Here is a 22270-nt window from a genome sequence, read left to right on the forward strand (position 1 = left end):
ATGGAATAAAATGTATAAAAATTTTGCTATAAAAAAGATACATTTCATTACATACAATTTTTTCCATCACTACTGTATCTTTTTTTATTCATTTATTTTTTTCATGGTAACGAAATTTTATTAAAAAAGGTATCTCTATCACTCCAAAAGAGAATAAAAACCACCTGAAAAAATGCCAAAGTTAAAACCCACATGGCGTTTTTCTTGGCGTTTTTTAACTCCCATAGACTTCTATGGGAGAAAAACGCCATGATTTCAGGGAAAAAAACGCCAGTGGCTCAACATGCTGCGATTATGCAAAACCGCCAAGGAGCTGAAAAACGCCAAAAGAGAGTGAAAAAAACACCAAAAGGATTAAAGAAACGCCAACTGAAAAGCGCCAAGTGGAATAAGAATTTTTCGATTTCTCATTGATTTACAGCTAACATCTGGCCGCAGCGTTTGTTGGCTGGAAAAATGCCATGCGGCAGACTTGGCATTTTTCTTGGCGTTTTTCCCCCCCAAAAAAACAAGTAGAAACTTAGCCTAAAGAGGATCTAACTACAGGATCAGTTCAAAACCAGTGTATAGCTTGCTTAGAATTGCAACAGGCAGGTTTTAGAGCATCTGCACACACAGTGAGGCAAAGGCTTTTTGAAATGGCCCAGTTTCAAAAAAGGCAGCAGGATTGTACTGCAGAGGACTGGGGTAATGTTATTTTTTTAGCTTTTGCCTAGGGTGGCTTTTGCCTAGGGTGGCAAAAATCCTTGCACCAGCCCTGGTCAGTCTTGGAACTATTGGCCACAACTGTACATACTCGACTACTGCTATGGCCAAAAAAAAGTGGGGCCTTGTACATGTCCAACGTTAAAGGGGTACTCCGGTGGAAAACTTTTTTTTTTTTTTTTTTTAAATCAACTGGTGCCAGAAAGTTAAACAGATTTGTAAATTGCTTCTATTAAAAAATCTTAATCCTTCCAGTACTTATTAGCTGCTGAATACAACAGAGTAAATTATTTTCTTTTTGGAACACAGAGCTCTCTGCTGACATCATGAGCACAGTGCTCTCTGCTGACATCTCTGTCCATTTTAAGAACTGTCCAGAGTAGGAGAAAATCCCCATAGCAAACATATCTTGCTCTGGACAGTTCCTAAAATGGACAGAGATGTCAGCAGAGAGCACTGTGCTCGTGATGTCAGCAGAGAGTTCTGTGTTCCAAAAAGAAAATAATTTTCTCTGTAGTTTTCAGCAGCTATTAAGTACTGGAAGGGTTACGATTTTTTAATAGAAGTAATTTACAAATCTGTTTAACTTTCTGGCACCAGTTGATTTAAAAAAAATAAAAAAAGTTTTCCACCGCAGTAGCTTTTTAAGTAAACCTGGAGGGTATAACATGACTCCCCATATACAACTGATTTGCACCTGCAAGGGAAGGTTTTCGTCTGTAAACACTCACCCTATGCAGTGTGTCATCTAACCCTGCATGTGTCTGCCAGCGGTATACCGTCACCCCTCAGTGTGCACGGCCTGTAATGTGGAGAAACACGTGTTTTGACGTCATGCATTCCAAATGTGTTCCTAAAGCTCCCAGTGTAATGTTAGCTGTTTTTCTGGCAGAATCTACTGTATGCATATCTACTTGGCCTGGCTACTCAACTGTTGAGTTGGCACGGATCAAGCAGCAGGTGCGATCAGTTCTAGCAGAGGCAAGTGGCACCCAAGTGACATTGTTATCTGAGAAAAGGGATATCCCACTGAAGAGAGGGCCGAGGTTCTCAAACACGCAGGAGGGAACACATGGGCTGGTTTCTGCATGAGTTTACTAGGATTCTCTCCAAAGAAATCACAGAGGATTCCAGTATGTACTTGCTCTGTTTGTCCACAATAAATACAATGGGTGTATGTCTTATTTTATTTTATTCTATTGCCAAATATGTTTTGGTGCTGATAGTGTTATGTTTTATTATGTTCTAAGTATAAAAAAAAGCAAAAGTAAAAAAAGGGTGTTCCCTACTCTATATTTCAATTCTCTAATTTTCTAAAAAAAAAAAACACATCATCTCATACAATTTCACCCCTTTCCTCTTTAAACAAATTTTGAGCATTATTTGACAGTACAGTTGGGGAGATTTATCAAAACCTGTGCAGAGGAAGAGTGGTGCAGTTGCCCATAGCAACCTATCAGATTGCTTCTTTCATTTTCCACAGGCCTCTTTAGAGGCCTGTGGAAAATGAAAGAAGCAATCTGATTGGTTGCTATGGGCAACTGCACCACTCTTCCTCTGCACAGGTTTTGATAAATCTCCCCCAGTGTCTCTAGTTAAAAGGGTAGTCGACTGGCCAGCGTTTGGAAGTAAATGTTGCGAATGCTGTTTTCGCACTGCGGGGGTCAACCATGAATGGGAGGGGGCATGACGCTGTTGCGCCCCCTCCCATAGACTTGCATTGAGTGGGCATGGCTGTGATGTCTTGAGAGGCGTGTTTGACCCCCGCAGCGCGAAAACAGCATTCAGAACATTTACTTCCAAACCCTGGCCAGTGGACTACCCCTTTAACCTAACCAGAAACTTTAATAGAGATCACAGTGCTGCTTGCATCTGCAGCACTGAGAACAGGCATAGATTTCTTACAGGAATGGTAAGTGATGGGTACATGCCCATTCCGCCCTCTGGTGTGACAGAAGAACTTAAAGGGTTACTCCACTCCGCAGCGTCCAGATCATTGAGTTCCTGAATTCTGTGTGTGGGCTTCCGTGTTCACGCCCGCCCCCTCGTGCCATCACGCCCCGTCATGTGACATCACGTCCCACCCCCTCAATGCAAGTCTATGGGAGGGGGCGTGACTGCCGTCGTGCCCCCTTCCCATATACTTTCATTGAGGGGGCAGGCTGGGACGTCACGAGGGGGCGGGCCTGAACACGGAAGCCCGCACACAGCATTCAGGAACTCAGTGTTCCGGACGCTGCGGAGCGGAGTAACCCTTTAAGTTCTTCAAGGCCATGGGGAATACTCTTTTAATTAGGACTCCCCCTTTAAATAAGAATCTCCTTTCATTTCAGTTTTAGTAAGTAATCACATTCCCCATCTTTTGTAAGAACCCTGCATTTTGATGTTCCTGTTGTTATGATTCGGCTAGCTGGATGTGGATCCTCTGTGTCAGCGAGGGATTGGCGTATACCGTGTCGGTGGACCGGTTCTAGATTGCTTAGATTGCTACTGGTATTCACCAGAGCCCGCCGCAAAGCGGTATGGTCTTGCTGCGGCGGTAGCAACCAGGTCGTATCCACCAGCAACGGCTCAACCTCGCTGACTGCTGAGAAGGCGTGGGACAGAAGGACTAGGCAGAGGCAAGGTCAGATGTAGCAGAGGTCGGGGCAGGGGCAAGGTTCGTAGTCAATAGCAATAGCAAGAGGTCAGGTACACTGGTAAGGCAAACACTGTAACGCTTTCTCTGGCACAAAGGCAACAAGATCCGGCAAGGAAGTGAAGGGGAAGTGAGGTTAAATAGAGAGGGAGCAGGTGGAGGCTAATTAGACAGATTGGGCCAGGCACCAATCATTGCTGCACTGGCCCTTTAAATCTTAGAGAGCTGGCGCGCGCCCTAAGGAGCGGAGCCGCACGTGCCAGGACGAGACAGCCGGGGACCGGGATAGGTGAGAAACTTGGGATGCGATTTGCGAGCGGGCGCGTCCCGCTATGCGAATTGCATCCCCGCCGGCAGTGTCAGTGCAGCGTTCCCGGTCAGCGGGTCTGACGGGGCGCTGCAGAGAGAAGAACGCGGCGAGCGCTCCGGGGAGGAGCAGGGACCCGGAGCGCTCAGCGTAACATGGGACGAGGACATTGGGAGCGATTGTAGAGTCTCCTTCTGGAGGACAGGGAAGTCCTGGGTATGGTCATCAACGGCAGGCAGTTCAGAAGGAATGGGAATGGGGAGGGGGGGCAGAGGATGAAGCTTGGTACGGGGCAGAGTGTTACCAGAACGGGGGCTATGAGGAGGCAAAGCATAGTCCTGATAGGCCTTGGGGAGACCAGGTGTAGGAGGAGGCACTGAGGCTTGCCTGACGGGACTGGGAGCAGACGTGAGGCATTTTTTGTGGCAAGAAGTACCCCAGCACTTGATTTCCCCGGTGGTCCAGTCAAGGGTAGGAGAGTAGCGTTGGAGTAATGGCAGACCGAGGAGGACTTCAGAGGTGCAGTTGGGCAAATCAAAAAATTCAATTTTTTCGTGATGCAGTCCAATGCTCATGAGCAGGGGTTCTGTGCGGTAACGCACGGTGCAGTCCAATTTAACTCCGTTGACCGAGGAAATGTAGAGCGGCTTGACAAGACGGGTCACAGGGATGTTGAACTTATTAACAAAAGAGGCCAGAATAAAATTTCCCGCAGAACCAGAGTCCAAGAAGGCCATAGCTGAGAAGGAAGAGTTATCAGAAGGAGAAATCCGTACGGGCACAGTGAAACGTGGAGAAGCAGACTTCAGACCAAGAGACGCCACTCCCACGTGAGCTGGGTGCGTGCGTTTCCCAGACGTGGAGGACGAATAGGGCAATCCACCAAGAAATGTTCGGTACTAGCGCAGTACAGACATAAATTTTTATCTCTGCGGCGAGTCCTCTCTTCATGGGTCAGGCGAGACCTATCCACTTGCATAGCCTCCTCGGCGGGAGGCATAGGGGTAGATTGCAAAGGATACTGTGAGAGAGGTGCCCAGAGATCAAGGTCTTTTTTCCTGGCGGAGCTCCTGGTGTCTTTCAGAAAAATCCATGTCAATGCGGTTGGCCAAATGGATAAGTTCATGCAGGTTGGCAGGAATTTCTTGTGCGGCCAGCACATCTTTGATGTTACTGGATAGGCCTCGTTGTTCCAAGATAGTTCTGAGGCGAGGGTACGAAATTGGATGGCGTATTCGCCTACAGAAGAATTTCCCTGGACCAGGTTCAGCAAGGCAGTTTCGGCAGAAGAAGCTCGGGCTGGTTCCTCGAACCTCAGCGAAGAAGGACTGTACAGTGGCAGTGACAGGATCATTGCGGTCCCAGAGCGGTGTGGCCCATGACAGGGCCTTCCCAGACAGGAGACTAACCACAAAAGCCACCTTCGACCGTTCTGTAGGAAATTGGTCCGACAACATCTCCAAATGTAGGGAACATTGTGACAGGAAACCACGGCAAAGTCTAGAGTCCCCATCAAATTTGTCCGGCAGGGACAAGCGGAGGCCATGAGCGGACACTCGCTGCGGAGGAGGTGCAGGAGCTGGCGGAGGAGATGTTTTCTGCTGTAGCTGTGGCAGAAGTTGCTGTAGCATGGCGGTCAACTGCGACAGCTGCTGTCCTTGTTGGGCGAACTGTTGTCCAAGTTGCTCTATCTGTTGAGACTGCTGGGCGACCACCGTGGTAAGTTCAGCAACAACTGGCAGCGGGACCTCAGCGGGATCCATGGCCGGATCTACTGTTATGATTCGGCTAGCTGGATGTGGATCCTCTGTGTCAGCGAGGAATTGGCGTGGACCGTGTCGGTGGACCGGTTCTAGGTTGCTACTGGTATTCACCAGAGCCCGCCGCAAAGCGGGATGGTCTTGCTGCGGCGGTAGCAACCAGGTCGTATCCACCGGCAACGGCTCAACCTCGCTGACTGCTGAGAAGGCGTGGGACAGAAGGACTAGACAGAGGCAAGGTCAGGAGTAGCAGAGGTCGGGGCAGGCGGCAAGGTTCGTAGTCAATAGCAATAGCAAGAGGTCAGGTACACTGGTAAGGCAAACACTGTAACGCTTTCTCTGGCACAAAGGCAACAAGATCCGGCAAGGAAGTGAAGGGGAAGTGAGGTAGACAGGTTAGACAGATTGGGCCAGGCACCAATCATTGGTGCACTGGCCCTTTAAATCCTAGAGAGCTGGCACGCGCGCGCCCTAAGGAGCGGAGCCGCGCGCACCAGGACGAGACAGCCGGGGACCGGGACAGGTGAGAGACTTGGGATGCGATTCGCGAGCGGGCGCGTCCCGCTATGTGAATCGCATCCCCGCCGGCAGTGTCAGTGCAGCGCTCCCGGTCAGCGGGTCTGACCGGGGCGCTGCAGAGAGAGGAACGCGGCGAGCGCTCCGGGGAGGAGCAGGGACCCGGAGCGCTCGGCGTAACACCTGTCTTATTCCTCTGGAAAATGTATGAATTATTGACAACTAGATGTCCCCCTACACCTTGTTCTTGACAATTTCCAATCAGAGCTTGCGCAGACTACGGGTATTGACAATGTCGCTGTGTTAAAGGACACACCCTGTTGAGAAGAAGGGCAACACCCAATTGTCAGTTTATTCATACATTTCCAAGAGGAATATAGCACAATGTAAAGTTCTTGGAAAATATGCTCCAGAATTGTTATTTCATGGGCAATTAAAGTATTTTCCAAAACAAATGTGTCAGGAGAGCAGAGTGATCCATTTTAAATGCAGGTCTCCAATATCCCCCAGTATTGAGGCTTGAGTTTCTTAGCATTTGACTTAACGTCTGTTGACTAAAGGTCTCCTTACACATTAGAGCAAAGTCAGGCGGAACCTGCTGATTTCGGTGTTACCTGCCAACCAGGGGTCAAGTCCTGCAGGAACGGGTGGGAACTGAGTTCCTGCACTTTTTTTCCACAGCAGGAACACTGTTCCCATTAGCAGAAGTCCTGCAGGACAAGCTATTGGGTGGAAATCATTGTTGAGTTCCCTCACTTTTTTTTCCAGGACTTGACCCCTGCTGCCAACCATAAAATGTGTACAGAGGCCTTTTTTCTCACCCCAATGTATAAGTAAAGCAGGGCCAGGCATGTTTAATAAAAATCTCCGGCAAAAAATAACTTATCCCCTATCCCGCTGGGGCTTCCTTGAGTTCGTTTTCCCCTGAGTACTCCTTTGATTTCAGTTCTGCATCTTTTTATTCTCCCTGGATATACAGTAAGCCGCCATAGGTGCCTGGTACAGTCTCATCCCCTTTTCCCATAAAAAATACTTGCATGCTTGTCTGTGCATGTGTATGGGGAGGTCAGGAAAACAGGCTGGACGAGCGTTAGGCCAACAGCTGTTAAAAGCGCATTGGGCATCTTAAAGTGTACCTGTCATTTGAAAAAAGTTTTGATTGGTCTGGGTGTCAGTGCTGAGACACCCACCGATTAGAGACATAAAGATATTGGATGCTACCATCAGTCATGCATCAATGTCCTCCATGCAAAAATTACCAGGAAGTCACTACATAAATACTACTTATTGAAAAATGTTATTAAATCAACTGGACCCAGAAAGTTACACAGATTTGTTAATTAAAAATCTTAAAGAGGTACTGCAGCCAAAATTATCTTATCCCCTATCTACAGGTTCTACCGCAGGGACCCCTTGTGATCTCCAGGACGGGAACCTGTCTCATTGAGGAGCGTGTGCCATCTACTACTAGACTGCATGCACTCCATTCCTTTCTATGGATCATCTTGCAGATGATTGCCAAGTGCCGATCATCTCAGGAGCTTCTATAGAAATCAATGGAAAGCATTCCGTCTACCACGAGCCGGGGCCCGTTCTGGAGATCTCAGGGGGTCCCAGCGGTCAGACTCCCCCGCCATCAGCTACTTATTCCATATCCTGTGGATAGGGGATAAGTAAATTTTGGCTGAAGTACCTATTTAAACCTTCCAGTACTTAGCTGCTGTATGCTCCAGAGGAAGTTGTGTAGTTATTTCCTGTCTGACACCTCTGTCTATGTAAGGAACTGTCCAGACCAGGAGCAAATCCCCATAGCAAACCTCTCCTGCTCAGGACAGTTTTTGACAGATGTGGCAGCAGAGAGCAATGTGATCAGACTGGAAAGAACTGCACAAATCCCTCTGGAGCATACAGCACCTGATAAGTACTGCAATGCTGAGGATTTTTAAATAAATGTAATTTACAAATCTATTTAACCATTTAACCAGTTGATTTGAAAACATTTTCTTTTCTCTGTAGTACCCCTTTAATGATTTTTGTGCAGTAACTTCCTGGTGAGTTTGGCATGGAGGGCATGACTGATGGTAGCATCCTGAATCTTCTGGAATGTGAGTCATGCACAGTTGAGCCGTTGAATTCTTTTACAGTGGTCCCTCGATTTACAATGGTCTCAGGTGACAATATTTCCAACATACATTGGTCTTTTCTGGACCATCGTAACTTGAAACCAGACTCAACATACAATACTACAGACAGTCCAGATCTGCGAATCGTGCCAATAACATGAAGAACAGACCAATCAGAATGGGCATTTCACTGGTAAAACACTTGTATTACTGAAGAGTGTGCACTGACTGGTGTCTGGTAGTGCCCCCTACAGTACAGGGAGGTATTAAATGATCTGTATTACTTTTTACCTGTGCCAGGGTTAAAGGGGTACTCCGGGGGGAAACTTTTTTTTTTTTTTTAATCAACTGGTGCCAGAAAGTTAAACAGATTTGTAAATTACTTCCAGTACTTATTAGCTGCTGTATACTACAGAGGAAATTCTTTTCTTTTTGGAACACAGAGCTCTCTGCTGAATCACGAGCTGCTGACATCTCTGTCCATTTTAAGAACTGTCCAGAGTAGGAGAAAATCCCCATAGCAAACATATTCTGCTCTGGACAGTTCCTAAAATGGACAGAGATGTCAGCAGAGAGCACTGTGCGCATGATGTCAGCAGAGAGCTCTGTGTTCTAAAAAGAAAAGAATTTCCTCTGTAGTATTCAGCAGCTAATAAGTACTGGAAGGATTAAGATTTTTTAATAGAAGTAATTTACAAATCTGTTTACATTTCTGACACCAGTTGATTTAAAAAAGAAAAAAAGGTTTTCCACCGAAGTACCCCTTTAACTGCTCCAGGTGGGGGCTGCACCATTTTTCTTTAATGGGACTCTGTGTACTGTACAGGAACCTGAAGAAGCTCCTGTCCTCTACATAAACAGTCATTACAGCTTCCAGCAGATCTTTCTTACATTTATATGTAAGGACTTGCTTTATCTGGATAAGTCATCTACCATACCTATTTTTGGAAGCTATTTTTGGTCTTCAGAACCAATTACCAGATTTCCATAGAGTTATGGTCTCAACATACAATGGTCGTGCTGGAACCAATTGATATTGTATCTTGAGGGACCATTGTATTGTTACACAAGTGGTGCGACCTTATTGACTGTCCCTGGAGAGGGAACTACAATACCCAGTGACCACTCCACTAAAGTGTAGCTCTGACAATGTAGCTGAGCTGGAACTGATATTGCTCATACTTGTGAACAAGAGACCAAGCAGCATGCCAGCGCATAGAACGGCAATGCTCTCACCGTTGACTGTTCACGTAGGCTTTAAGAAAATGATTGTAGGAGGCATGTGTCAGCATCAGAACAACTTTGAAGCCGACTCAGTCTTCTTTAGATGTATACTTCTTTACCGGAGAGAGCAGATAAGCTGAGACATATTTATTGGATATGGATTGGTCTGTAATGGAGCAGAGCTGAAAATCATTGCAGCCTAGACTGAAGAATATACATGGCAGGTAAGCACTGGCCATAGACTTTGCTATATACACATCATAGAACTACTCAGTGATTCTGGTAGGTAATAGTAGTGACAGTAACAGTCTCTATCTTATTCATGGAAGACATTGTCATTGTCCCCATAGAAAATAGCCATGTTTTTCAAATTCTCTAGAAACCCAAGCAGTGGTCTCCAAACTGTGTACTTCCTGCTGTTGCAAAACTACAACTCCCAGCATGCCCGGACAGCCAACGGCTGTCCGGGTATGCTGGGGGTTGTAGTTTTGCAACAGTCGGAGGTCCACATTTTGGTGATCACTTCTCTGTAGCAGCCGTGGCTCTCAAAACTGCTAATCCCAGCATGCCTTGAAAGCCGCAGATTATCTGGGCATGCTGGGAGTTGTAGTTTTGCAACATCTGGATGTCCACAGTTAAGAGATCATTGCTCTATAGCAGCTGTGGCTCTCAAAACTGCAATTCTCAGCATGCCCTGACAACCACAGACTGTCCGGGCTTGCTGGGAATTGTAGTTTTGCAACAGTTGGAGGCCCTCATTTTGGTGATCATTGCTCTTTGGCAGCTGTGGCTCTCAAAACTGTAAATCCCAGCATGCCTTGAAAGCCGCAGATTATCTGGGCATTCTGAGAGTTTTAGTTTTGCAACATCTGGAGGTCCACAGTTAAAGGGGTACTCCGGTGGAAAACGTTTTTTTTTTTTAAATCACCTGGTGCCAGAAAGTTAAACAGATTTATAAATTACTTCTATTAAAAAATCTTAATCCTTCTAGTACTTATTAGCTATTGAATACTACAAAGGAAATTCTTCTCTTTTTGGATCTCAGAGCTCTCTGTTGAATCACAAGCACAGTTCTCTCTGCTGACATCTCTGTCCATTTTAGGAACTGTCCAGTGTAGGAGAAAATCCCCATAGCGAACATATGCTGCTCTGGACAGTTCCTAAAATAGACAGAGATGTCAGCAGAGAGCACTGTGCTCGTGATTCAGCAGAGAGCACTGTGTTCCAAAAAGAAAAGAATTTCCTTTGTAGTATAAGTACTAGAAGGATTAAGATTTTTTAATTGAAGTAATTTACAAATCTGTTTAACTTTCTGGCACCAGTTGATTTAAAAAAATAAAAGTTTTCCACCGGAGTACCCCTTTAAGAGATCATTGCTCTATAGCAGCTGTGGCTCTCAAAACTGCAATTCCCAGCAAGATATAACAGCAGCAGACTCTCCGGGCATGCTGGTAGTTGTAGTTTTGCAACATCTGGAGGTCAACAGTCTGGAGACCACTGCTTTAGAGGATTATAGCAGTTTAGACAATGGTGAGAATAATTCAGATCCTCGGGATAACCTTTACATGTGTTCATCGATTTGATGTTAACATTTTTCGCCATTTATTCAATAATGAGGAACTACTGGATCATAAGTTAGCCATGCAAAAAAGGCTCTGATGTCTGTGACTGGCATTAGACCATTGTGTGCTTGGTTTTGCTTTCAAGATCTTTTCCCTCAGACACAATTGCATGTCATATATCATGATAACAGAGCTTCTGATGGATCTGTATACAGAGCTCTTGGGAGGAAAGTTGGGTGCAGTCTGACATCTCATTTCTAGGTATGAGGCTAGGTTCACACTACAAAATTTCCGCCTGCAATTCCGCTTTGAAATTGCAGGCAGAAATTCCGCTTACTAAAATGTATAGTGTAGTAAATGGGTTTCCGTTCACAAATTCACACTTCGGAATTTGTCAAGCGGAATTTGTAAGCGGAAAAATTTCCACCTGAAGAATGGTGGAAATACTCGTGGAACATATTGCAGTCTATTGGAGTCTACAGTGTCCGCGTGGTCCTAGCACCAATTGATTCCCGCACTCGGAATCTCGGGGCGGGAATGTTTTGCCCGGAGATTCCGCAGTGTGAACCTAGCCTAACTGTTTGATCACACCAGAGTTTTAGCTTTTTCTCTAACTCAGCTTTAAATGGGCAATGTCAGATACAAAAACTGTTGATATGTTGTGAAGCATGCAAAACCAATAGGTTTTGCAATTGCTTTCATTAGAAAATTTTCAGTATTTCATACTGAAAAAGCCAATCAAACAACTGCCCCCCCTGCCTGCTTGGACACATACTAGTCCTGCTGTGTCCATGCGTCATCACCTATGTCATGGACACACTTCCTTGATTGACAGCTGTGAGTGCAGGGCTCACGGCTGGAGGAAAAATCCTCCCACTGTCAGCTTCTGTCCCGCTACTGTCAGTGAGGACAAGCTGGGAGTTGTAGTTTTGCTAATGCTAGGGGAGATGTGAGCAGACAGCATACTGAGGGAGGGGGTGGAGACCTGCACAGTGAGGCCACGCCCCCTCCCTTTTGAGAGGAATTCAGACTAGTGAGCTAAATTAAAAGTGTAATAGTGTAATAAATAAATAAAGGTGCTAGACGCATAAAAATTAGATGTACATGGTCAAGATTAGATACTAAGGGACATATAAAAAAAAATTTGTTGGATCTGACAGGTACGCTTTAAAGATATACATTTGAAAGGGAAATATATATATGATTTGCTATCACTTAGAATAAGATTGCTTTCTTTAAATTTGATAACTATATGAATAACTTTAAATGGGCACCATCATTAAAAACATTTTTGCTATTGCACTCCTTATGGTAAAGAAAAAATCTTTCTAATGTACTTTAAAATTTTTTTTTAGTTTTCTATGTTTTATTTGTGTTTAACCCCTTAAGGACCAGGTTTTTTTTCAGTTTTTTGCACTTTCATTCTTTCCTCCTTACCTTTAAAAAATCATAATTCTTTCAATTTGCACCTAAAAATCCATATGATGGCTTATTTTTTGCGCCACCAATTCTACTTTGTAATTACATCAGTCATTTTACCCAAACATCTACAGCAAAACGGAAAAAAAAATAATTGTGCGGCAAAATGTAAGAAAGAACACAATTTTGTAAATTTTGGGGGCTTCTATTTCCAGGAAAATGTATACGTTTAAACAAGCATGTAGAAAGGATGCTCACAGCACTCGATATGCTGGTATAAAAGGTACTTCTTTATTTCAAGCAAAGAGGTTCACAAACATCGGGAGCGGAGATGGGGGGAGACAGGTCAACGACCGTTTCACCGCAACTGCGGCTTCAACTGGACCAATGGTCCAGTTGAAGCCGCTGTTGTGGTGAGACGGTCGTTGACCTGTCCCCCCCCCGTCTCCGCTCCCGATGTTTGTGAACCCCTTCGCTTGAAATAAAGAAGTACCTTTTATACCAGCGTATCGAGTGCCATGAGCATCCTTTCTACGTGCTTGCTTTGATATTCTACTGTTGTTCTTTTGCCACTGAGCACCGAAAGACTGGTTGTGGGATTGCGACTCCCCTTTTACAACGTGGCCCCTCTACAAGCTCAGGTACTACATGGTGATACTTTTTTTTAGCAGTGCCGTCCCTTCTTCTATTTTGTGGTTTATACGTTTAAAATTGTCCTCTTCTGACCCCTATAACTTTTTTATTTTTCCGTGTATGGGGCGGTATGAGGGCTCATTTTTTGCGCCATGATCTGAATTTAGCGGTACCATTTTTGTATTGATCGCTTTTTATTCATTTTTTCATGATATAAAAAGTGACCAAAAATACGCTATTTTGGACTTTAGAATTTTTTTCATCGTACGCCATTGACCGTGCAGTTAAATTAATGTTATATTTTTATAACTCGGACATTTCCGCACGCGGGGATACCACATATGTTTATTTTTATATTATAAGGGGGGTGATTCAAACTTTTATTAGGGAAGGGGTTAAGGGAGAAGGCTAGCGCAGTTAGCCTGTATTTGTAAGAGAGGCGGGGTTTCTGCACTATAAGAACCCGCGGCTTCTCTAACTCGGCACACCACGGGCTCTGTTACATCATCCTGGTCGGCTGACTGTCGGGTCAGCTGACCGGAAGTTAGGTCGGTGTCGGTATGGGTAAGTGGCTGGGACTGGCTGGGGCATGCGGCGGCGCCCTCCTCGCTCCGGAGGTAAGCCGCAGCTTCGGGGGGACCTCAGTCAGTCCTGCCCTGGTGTTTATACATTTTATTTGGGCACGATTAGGAATGTCATGGTGATATGGGGCCGCATCACGGGCACAGTGTGAGACCGTGGGATGCGGCACCATATGGGTGACATAGGAGTATTTGCGGGGCGGAGGCGGGCACTAGGTGTCTCCCTACTTGTCCAGAGCACATTTCCCCCCATCTCTTGCACAGACTTTGGACTCATGCTGGCCTGGCAGAAGTCCAAAATCAGGAAATGCAGTCTGGAGTGCTGAGGGGGGGTTTGTGCAGCCTTAGCCAATCATAGCTCATCTCACACACTGATCTGCTCTGGACTGTGTGTAGCAGAGTGAGGGAGGAAGTTCTTCCCTGTATGGCTTCAGATGATATCATGCCTGCTGAGGAACACCCCTTCCCAGTCTGTGAATCTGACTGAGACTGACCAATATCAAGGTAGAGAACTAAAAAATAATACAAAATAAAGGCAGGGGGGGGGTTTATCATGATGGGGCAGTAAACTGGGAGGATTATAAAATTTAACTAGAGCATGACAGGTACTCTTTTATGCATTATTAAAGGGGTATTCCTGCATGAATTCCTACAACTACCGTATTTTTCGCCATATAAGACGCTCCGGCATATAAGACGCACCCAATTTTAAAGGAGGAAAATCTAGAAAAAAAAGATTCTGAACCAAATACTGTAGTAAAATATTTTATATCAGTATAGTTCCCCCACAATAGTTGGCAGTATAGTTCCCCCACAATAGTTGGCAGTATAGTTCCCCCACAATGGTAGGCAGCTCCTCCCCCCTCCCCCCCACAATGGTTGGCAGTATAGTTCCCCCACAATAGTTGGCTGTATAGTTCCCCCACAATGGTTGGCAGTATAGTTTCCCCACAATAGTTGGCAGTATAGTTCCCCCACAATGGTTGGCAGTATAGTTTCCCCACAATAGTTGGCAGTATAGTTCCCCCACAATGGTAGGCACTGGCAGCTCCCCCCCCACAATAGTTGGCAGTATAGTTCCCCCACAATGGTAGGCAGCTCCCCCCCCCTCCAAAATGGTAGGCAGCTCCCCCCCCCCTCCACAATGGTTGGCAGTATAGTTCCCCCACAATGGCTGGCAGTATAGTTCCCCCGCAATGGTTGGCAGTATAATTCCCCCACAATGGTTGGCAGTATAGTTCCCCCACAATGGTTGGCAGTATAGTTCCCCCACAATGGTTGGCAGTATAGTTCCCCCACAATGGCTGGCAGTATAGTTCCCCCGCAATAGTAGGCAGCTCCCCCCCACAGACATACAGCTTCCAGCCATATACAGTGTATGGCTGGAGGCTGTATCTCTGTGTGCTGCCCCACAGTGATCCGGTCACTGCTCCTCTGGCCCAGCGTCACATCTACTGCTATGGCCTATGGACCATAGCAGTAGGTGCCGGGACCGGAGGAGCGGTGACCGGAACGCTGAAGATTACACACCGCCGGTCACTCACCAGGCCCCGGTCGGCGTGCGTCTTCCTCCGGTCCTCCGGCGCCTCTATGGTTGTACGCACGGGACGTCACTGAGGTCCCGTGCGTACAACCATAGAGAGGCAGAGGATCGCAGGAAGACCGCAGGAGGACCGGAGGAGGACGCGCATCGGCCGGGGAATGGTGAGTGACCCGCGGACATCCTTATGTCCCGAAAAGATTTTTCGGGACATAGGGATGTCCGGCATAGGAAAACCTATGATTTTATCTGCCCGGGCCGGCTCCTGTGTGCGGCTGCAGGCGGGGGCCGGCCAGAGCAGGTAAAAACTAATACTGTATATTAAAAACCAGGGGGCCTCCAGCTGTTGTGAAACTACAACTACCAGCATGCCCAGACAGCCTTTGCCGGTAGTTGTAGTTTCAGAACAGCTGGAGGCCCCCTGGTTTTTAGTATACAGTTATTAGTAATTCACTTGCCCGGCACCCGGAACTGTATGTTCCAGGCATAGGGCAATAAACATAGCCGGTGAGAGGTGAAAAATTCACCGGCGGTCATGAGGCTGCTGCGGGTGGGGAGCGGGTAGTCAGCGCTGTACCGCACCGTCTCTGTACTTACTGCTGACTTCCCGCTCTCGCCCGCAGCAGCCTTGTGCGTATATTCGCCGTATAAGACGCACCAACTTTTCCCCCCACGTTTTGGGGAAGAAAAAGTGCATCTTATACGGCGAAAAATACGGTAAATATGTATCCCCTAGTTACATGATAGCGGATAAGTGTATGATAGTGGGGGTCCGACTACTGGGAACCCCACAATCTCAAGAATGGGGACTCGACTCAATGGAGCTGCTGGTGTGCATATTAGATAGTTACATAGATAGTAAGGTGGAAAAAAGACACATGTCCATCAAGTTGACCCAGGGAACTTGGGTGTTTTTTTCCTCCTCCCCTTCTGAGACCCATAACTTTTTTTTATTTTTCCACGGACAAAGTTCTATTAGGGCTTCTTTTTTTTGTATGAAAAGTTGTACTTTTCATTGATTACACTTTATTTTTTATCATATAATGTATTACAGAGACAGAAAAAATTATATGTAGAAAAAAATAGAAAAAAAATAAATGGAATTGCATAATTTTGTGGGGCAATCATTTTTTGGGAGTTCACAATACGGTAAAACTGACCTGCAAAATAAATTTTATGAGTCAGTATGATTACAATGATACCAAACTTTAATACATTTTTTTTTTTTGTCTTTAAAACTTGAAAAAAAAAAAAAAAAACGTTGTTCATTGTCATGTTTTGACCCCGATAACATGTTTATTTTTCCACCTATGGAACTATATTAGGGTTTATCTTTTGCTCCATGTGCTATAGTTTTCAATGGTACCACATTTGTGTAGATATGGCTTTTTGATAATAATTTAATGTGACCAAAAATCATCAATTTTGGTGTGTGGATTTTTGTTGACCGAATGGGACCACGAATGCAATAATTTAGAAGTTCGGACAGTTACACACACGGTGATACCAAATATGTGTACTTCTTCTTTTTTTTACAATGTTTTATTTTAAAAAGGGAAAACATTTTGATTTGTATTAGGGGGTTTATTTTTATTAATTTTTATATTTATTTTTTTGCACATTTTTTGGGGGGCCTATCCTAAGCCATTGTAAGATGTCTTACATACAGTAGATCAAGGTAATGTTATTGCTTTGGTTTTACACTGTTTTTGGTGGTAAAAAGTCATATATTTTTTGATCAATGGGTCAAAAGTCACATGTTTTTGTGCATGGTTAGCTGTTTGTAGGGATATTTATTGATCATTTTTTTGCGCATACATTTTTTAGTGCGTGCATACAGGCCCAGACATGGCTTAGCTTTTTTTTTTGTAGAAAAGTGAAAACATTTTTGCACAACGAGTAAGCCATAGAAAATGATGTACTGAAGTGAAATTTGGGTAAATATACGCCTGCGCAAAACGTATCAGATGCTGTGTGTCCATTTCATAAATTTGACACGCATACACATCAGCCCCACACAAAATAAAGGTGGACAAGAATCGCTCACCTATACCAACAGTGATAAATTCCCCCCATAGTGTCTAAGAGTTAGACAGTCTTAGTATATCAGGATCAATATACAATATAGCATTATATGGGGCCCTATCCTTCTCCTCTTTGTGGCCACTAGTGTCTAGCTTTTGTTGCCCACCAGGGTCGCAGATTTATGGACATCATGATATGCCAGCCTATCCTCATAGAAAAGGGAAGTTTTTTTTTTTTTTTTGCCAGTCTTGGGCTGTTTGGAAAGTATCTCTAGCAGTTCTTCGAAGTTCAAGCACTAGGTCTCTTACAGTCTTGGTCATCTACACGTTTCTGATTATTTTTTCTGTATTATTTTCAAAATTAACATTGCTATGGCCATTAGAATCAGTTATCAGCTCCAATAAAAACCTAAAATATGATGTATCATTACAGAAACGGGGACCATTATGAGGGCAACTGGGTCCTGGACCAACGTCAAGGACATGGTGTTCTGCACTGTGTAGATGGGACAATTTATGAGGTACTGTAACACAATATTAAATCTTTGTGCGCTCAACCTTCTTACATGTTCTTTTCTGTGCTTGTTTGTATCTCCTCTTATATCATCCTACCTGTCATTGCTCTGCGGTATTCTTAGTTACAGCTAATAAAATATTTGTTAAATATATAGAAAAAATGTAGTACATGTGTCTGCCAGAGGCGTTGCTGTAAACCTCCACTCCAGCTGTCACGAATGGGCAGGGAAGAGTGAAGGCCTAAACTCACCCACTCCCACTTGCCCTGCCTACTTGCGTACCTAGGCGACGAGTCCACAACCACGGTGACAGTACCTGCCTGAATACGTGCAGGGAGTCAAACGTCAACAAAATAAACTATAATACAGACGGAGTTCAGGAAACTGTATGGAATCACACACACTAACAGAAATAATAATTAGCCGAGTCAATACCAAGAGATTACAAAAATGCCAAATCGCAGAAACAGCTTAAATAGGAGCCAGGCCAGGTGCTCTCATTCGGGTCAGCTGACCTGTCCAGGCAGCTGGGCATAACCTAAGAACAAAAACAAAACAGAGAGCACTGTCAGAACCATTTAACCCCACGGGTTCTGATACCAGCACTTGGTGATACTTTCTGCTTCTTATGCCTTACACAGCAAGCATTCACGCACTGAAGGACAGCTGTTCGTTTTCAGTACTTGTGTCCATTGTACATTGTAATGCATGGAAATGTATGCTACTGCTACCATTTTACCGAACGTTGCATAAATTAATAGTATAGGAAAACATCAAATTTGTAATGTATCTTATGAGATATTATTGCCTTTTCTCCTCATAGCAAGCTCCTTTCCTGCTCCTACAGTTTCGTAAACTTATACTTTACTCAAAACAGCTCAAATCTTGCAAAATAGACTAGCAGCTCCCTGGGGGATCAGTTACATGCTGCCCATAAAAGTATATGTGGAGGAGAAGTGAGAGTATTAGATCTCATTCCAGGGCTGGATTTGTAGCTTACACTGCCAAATACTGCTCTATAATGTCCCTCATACTGCTGCTGCTTCTGAGGGTGTGCTGTAAAAAGACACAATAGAACTTTGTCCTGTTCTTCAGTGTGTGTGAAGTATATGGGAGACATCATAGATGCTTCACCCGCTAGTTTAGAGACAACTAAAAATTAGAGATGGACCTTGCAGATGGGGAAAACTGTTGATATATAATTGTCAAAAATAGGGCTGCTCCTCATGTACACACAACAGATACACAATATATTGAAAAGTTATCTGAAATGACAGGTATGCTTTAAAGTCCCCTAGTGTTCCAGAATAATTATTGCAACCCTCCTTTATTCTGACTACCACGCACAATGCACAGCTGAAGCCCATTATTGTGAATCAGAGCCAAGTTTAAGTAATACAGAACATAAGTTTTTAATTGAAATCATTTTTTAAAAATGGCACCCCTGCTGTTCTTTTAATCTCTTTTGAGAACATCCACCAAATTTATCCAACTGGAAAAAAAAGTTAATGGTGCACTGCGAAAAAGACTTTATAAGTCCAAGGGTTCTTAGTCCTCAAGAACCGACTATGGTCATGTAGTACAAAGTTACAGAGGTGGAAAACGGCACTCCAGAAATTGGTGAAGCAAAAAAGTGTTTATTCACCCATCCAGTAAAAGGACATGCAACGTTTCAACTATACAATGAAGTCTTTCTCAAGCACCTTTCTCAAGGTGCTTGAGACTTTGTACCTTTCCACCTTTGTAAATTTTCACCTAATTTATTCAGTGTTGGTGGTCACACATGCTCAACCCAACAATCGGGGGGCAAGTTGGCTTGGAGCTTTTGTCGCATATTAAATAGAAGGACAGCATGACCCACTGACTGTTTTCCGTCATATGCAGGCTTAGATAGTGTATGAAAGTAAACATTGGCATAGTCTTAGTTGTCCCTCATCTATGGGTCCCATAACAATGGCTTCCTCTATGACACCTACGTCTTTTATTGATAACTCACTGATAATGTCCTAAGAACCTTCATGGATCATCATGGTTTGTATGAAGGTCTTTTTCTTTCTAGTACATGAATTATTGTTGCCTAAATAGCTTCTAAGACTGCTGCTTATACAATCATTATTATGTAATCTGAGAACTGCTGCTAATAGGTTTAGCTGCCTGAGAAATTCCTTCACACCTATAAAATAAACAGCAACTGCCCCATTGTTACTAGTTAACAGCAGTAACGTATACTAGTAAATATCCCGTATGACATTAATGTACTGGAGTCCATTTCAGGCTCATAACCTATGCTGGCTCCCGCCCCGTCCATTAAGTGTCTCCCTCACTAATCCAGGTTTATGCTAATTGTATCCCAGCTCCTCATGAATAAAACATCCATTATTTCCGAAACTAGGAATCTATCACCAAACTATGTTAATGTGTAATGTACTAATATTGGTTGTAATTATCCTCCATTATAACTCAATTAGCAAGCTGCACCGCCGCTGTTGATCGACACAATGTTGTAGTGTGAATCTATGATTTCCCAGGCAGGCGTGAATGGAGATCATTGGTTTACACTGTCTGTTTGGAGTCTCCTCGGAGAGAAGAGACGGGATTTAGCGGACTGCAACGGCTGCAGAATACTTGTTTATTGCTTATAAAGCGCTGCTTCTGCCTTAAACCTAGATGTGAACTATTACTGTATGAAATGATTAGAGGAATTGAAATATTGATCACATTACTAATATCTGTATAATACATATCCATATATGTATGTCAATTACATATGGATAAGCAACACAATGTTAAATCAGACTTTTCTGTAACTTACAGTAGCCATTTTGCATCTTAAAGGGGCACTGATCGGGACCCCCCCCCCCCCACCATCGATCTTCCTGCAGCATCCGGTGCTAAAGGCATGTGACGTCACAGCCACGCCCCCTTGTGACATCACGCCATGCCCCCTCTATGCAAGTCTATTGGAGGGGACGTAGCGGCCACCACGCCCCCTCCCAGAGACTTGAATTGGGAGAGAGGCGTGACGTCACGAGCCTCCAGCGCCGCATGGCCAGTCATCCGGTACGGAGCGAAGTTCGCTCCGTGCACCGGAAGACTGAGGTGCCACAGCGGAGATTGCGGGGGGTGGGGGTTCAGCACCAGGAGCCCCGTGATCAGACATCTCCAAAGGATAGAGTATAAGATGTCTAGGGGTGAAGTACCCCTTTAAGGCTCCCATACACATTAATGAAAAGCCCAGCCGAACCCGCCAATGTTGGGAGAGAGGAGGATCGTGCTTACTGGATCTCACTGCCCGACACTTTTGCTTTCAAGGAAATAAGACTCCACCATAGCTGTATTGCAGCATCATACCTCTTCTTTCGATTCAGAAAATATGAACCTACAGATGAGTTAAAGAGTACCTGTCATCAACTAAACTTTCCCTGACCCCCCTCCCCATCTGTCCCTTACTCTAACTATGCCTATCCCTGTGTTTATTGAGGTTTAAAACGCTGTGGAAATACCTTTTTTTTATCCCTCTTCATTAGCTTAGGAGCACTGTCTTTCTGAGGGGTGGAAGGAGGCGGGTCCCGGCAGGCATGATGTCACATGAAGCCTGGCCGGGACTCTGCTTCTGCCAGTCTTCCTGTATGCTGCTCTCCCTCTGCAGCAGTGTTACCCAACCAGGGTACCTCCAGCTGTTACAAAACGACAACTCCCATCATGCCCAGACAGCCTTGTAGGCTTGTAGCTCACAGTGGTGCTCCAGGCTGGGAGCGAATCCTGAGCTGAGAGTACTGAACTTGCTGTGGAAGGACCAGAGCCCTTTCAGCATTAGTCCTAAAAGCTGTACACTTACTATGAAAAGCATAGGAAGCTGCTTGCAGACCAGGCATAGAAGAGAGACCCCTAGTGGCCAAAAGTATAAAATGAAAAAACAGATATAAATATTAATATTTTTTAATGAAGATATATTACAATATGTCTTCATTAATGATTATGAACATCATATTAAAAGTTTTTGTTGATGACAGGTACTCTTTAACCCCTTAAGGACGCAGGACGTAAATGTACGTCCTGGTGCGGTGATACTTACCGCACCAGGACGTACATTTACGTCCTAAACATAACCGCGGGCATCGGAGCGATGCCCGTGTCATGCGCGGCTGATCCCGGCTGCTGATCGCAGCCAGGGACCCGCCGGCAATGGCCGACGCCCGCGATCTCGCGGGCGTCCGCCATTAACCCCTCAGGTGCCGGGATCAATACAGATCCCGGCATCTGCGGCAGCGCGCGATTTGAATGAATGATCGGATCGCCCGCAGCGCTGCTGCGGGGATCCGATCATTCATAACTCCGCACGGAGGTCCCCTCTCCTTCCTCCGTGCGGCTCCCGGCGTCTCCTGCTCTGGTCTGTGATCGAGCAGACCAGAGCAGAAGATGACCGATAATACTGATCTGTTCTATGTCCTATACATAGAACAGATCAGTATTAGCAATCATGGTATTGCTATGAATAGTCCCCTATGGGGACTATTCAAGTGTAAAAAAAAAATGTAAAAAAATGTCAAAGTAAAAGTAAAAAAAAAGTGAAAAATCCCCTCCCCCAATAAAAAAGTAAAACGTCCGTTTTTTCCTGTTACCCCCAAAAAGCGTCAAAATTTTTTTTAATAGACATATTTGGTATCGCCGCGTGCGTAAATGTCCGAACTATTAAAATAAAATGTTAATGATCCCGTACGGT

At 44.8% G+C, this 22270-nt stretch overlaps 1 protein-coding gene across 3 annotated transcripts in view; it reads left to right on the forward strand.

Moving 5' to 3' along the window:
* The window catches only part of MORN1 (MORN repeat containing 1), a 443783-nt gene that overhangs the window by 32811 nt on the left and 388702 nt on the right, over positions 1 to 22270 (forward strand). For all 3 annotated transcript variants that reach the window (XM_056543353.1, XM_056543352.1, XM_056543354.1), the window contains exon 6: positions 17466 to 17553. In XM_056543353.1, coding sequence (XP_056399328.1) covers positions 17466 to 17553 — 88 coding nt within the window. The remainder of the gene's footprint in view (positions 1 to 17465; positions 17554 to 22270) is intronic.

This window comes from Hyla sarda, chromosome 10, assembly GCF_029499605.1.
Source record: "Hyla sarda isolate aHylSar1 chromosome 10, aHylSar1.hap1, whole genome shotgun sequence".
NCBI classification, from domain to species: domain Eukaryota; kingdom Metazoa; phylum Chordata; class Amphibia; order Anura; family Hylidae; genus Hyla; species Hyla sarda.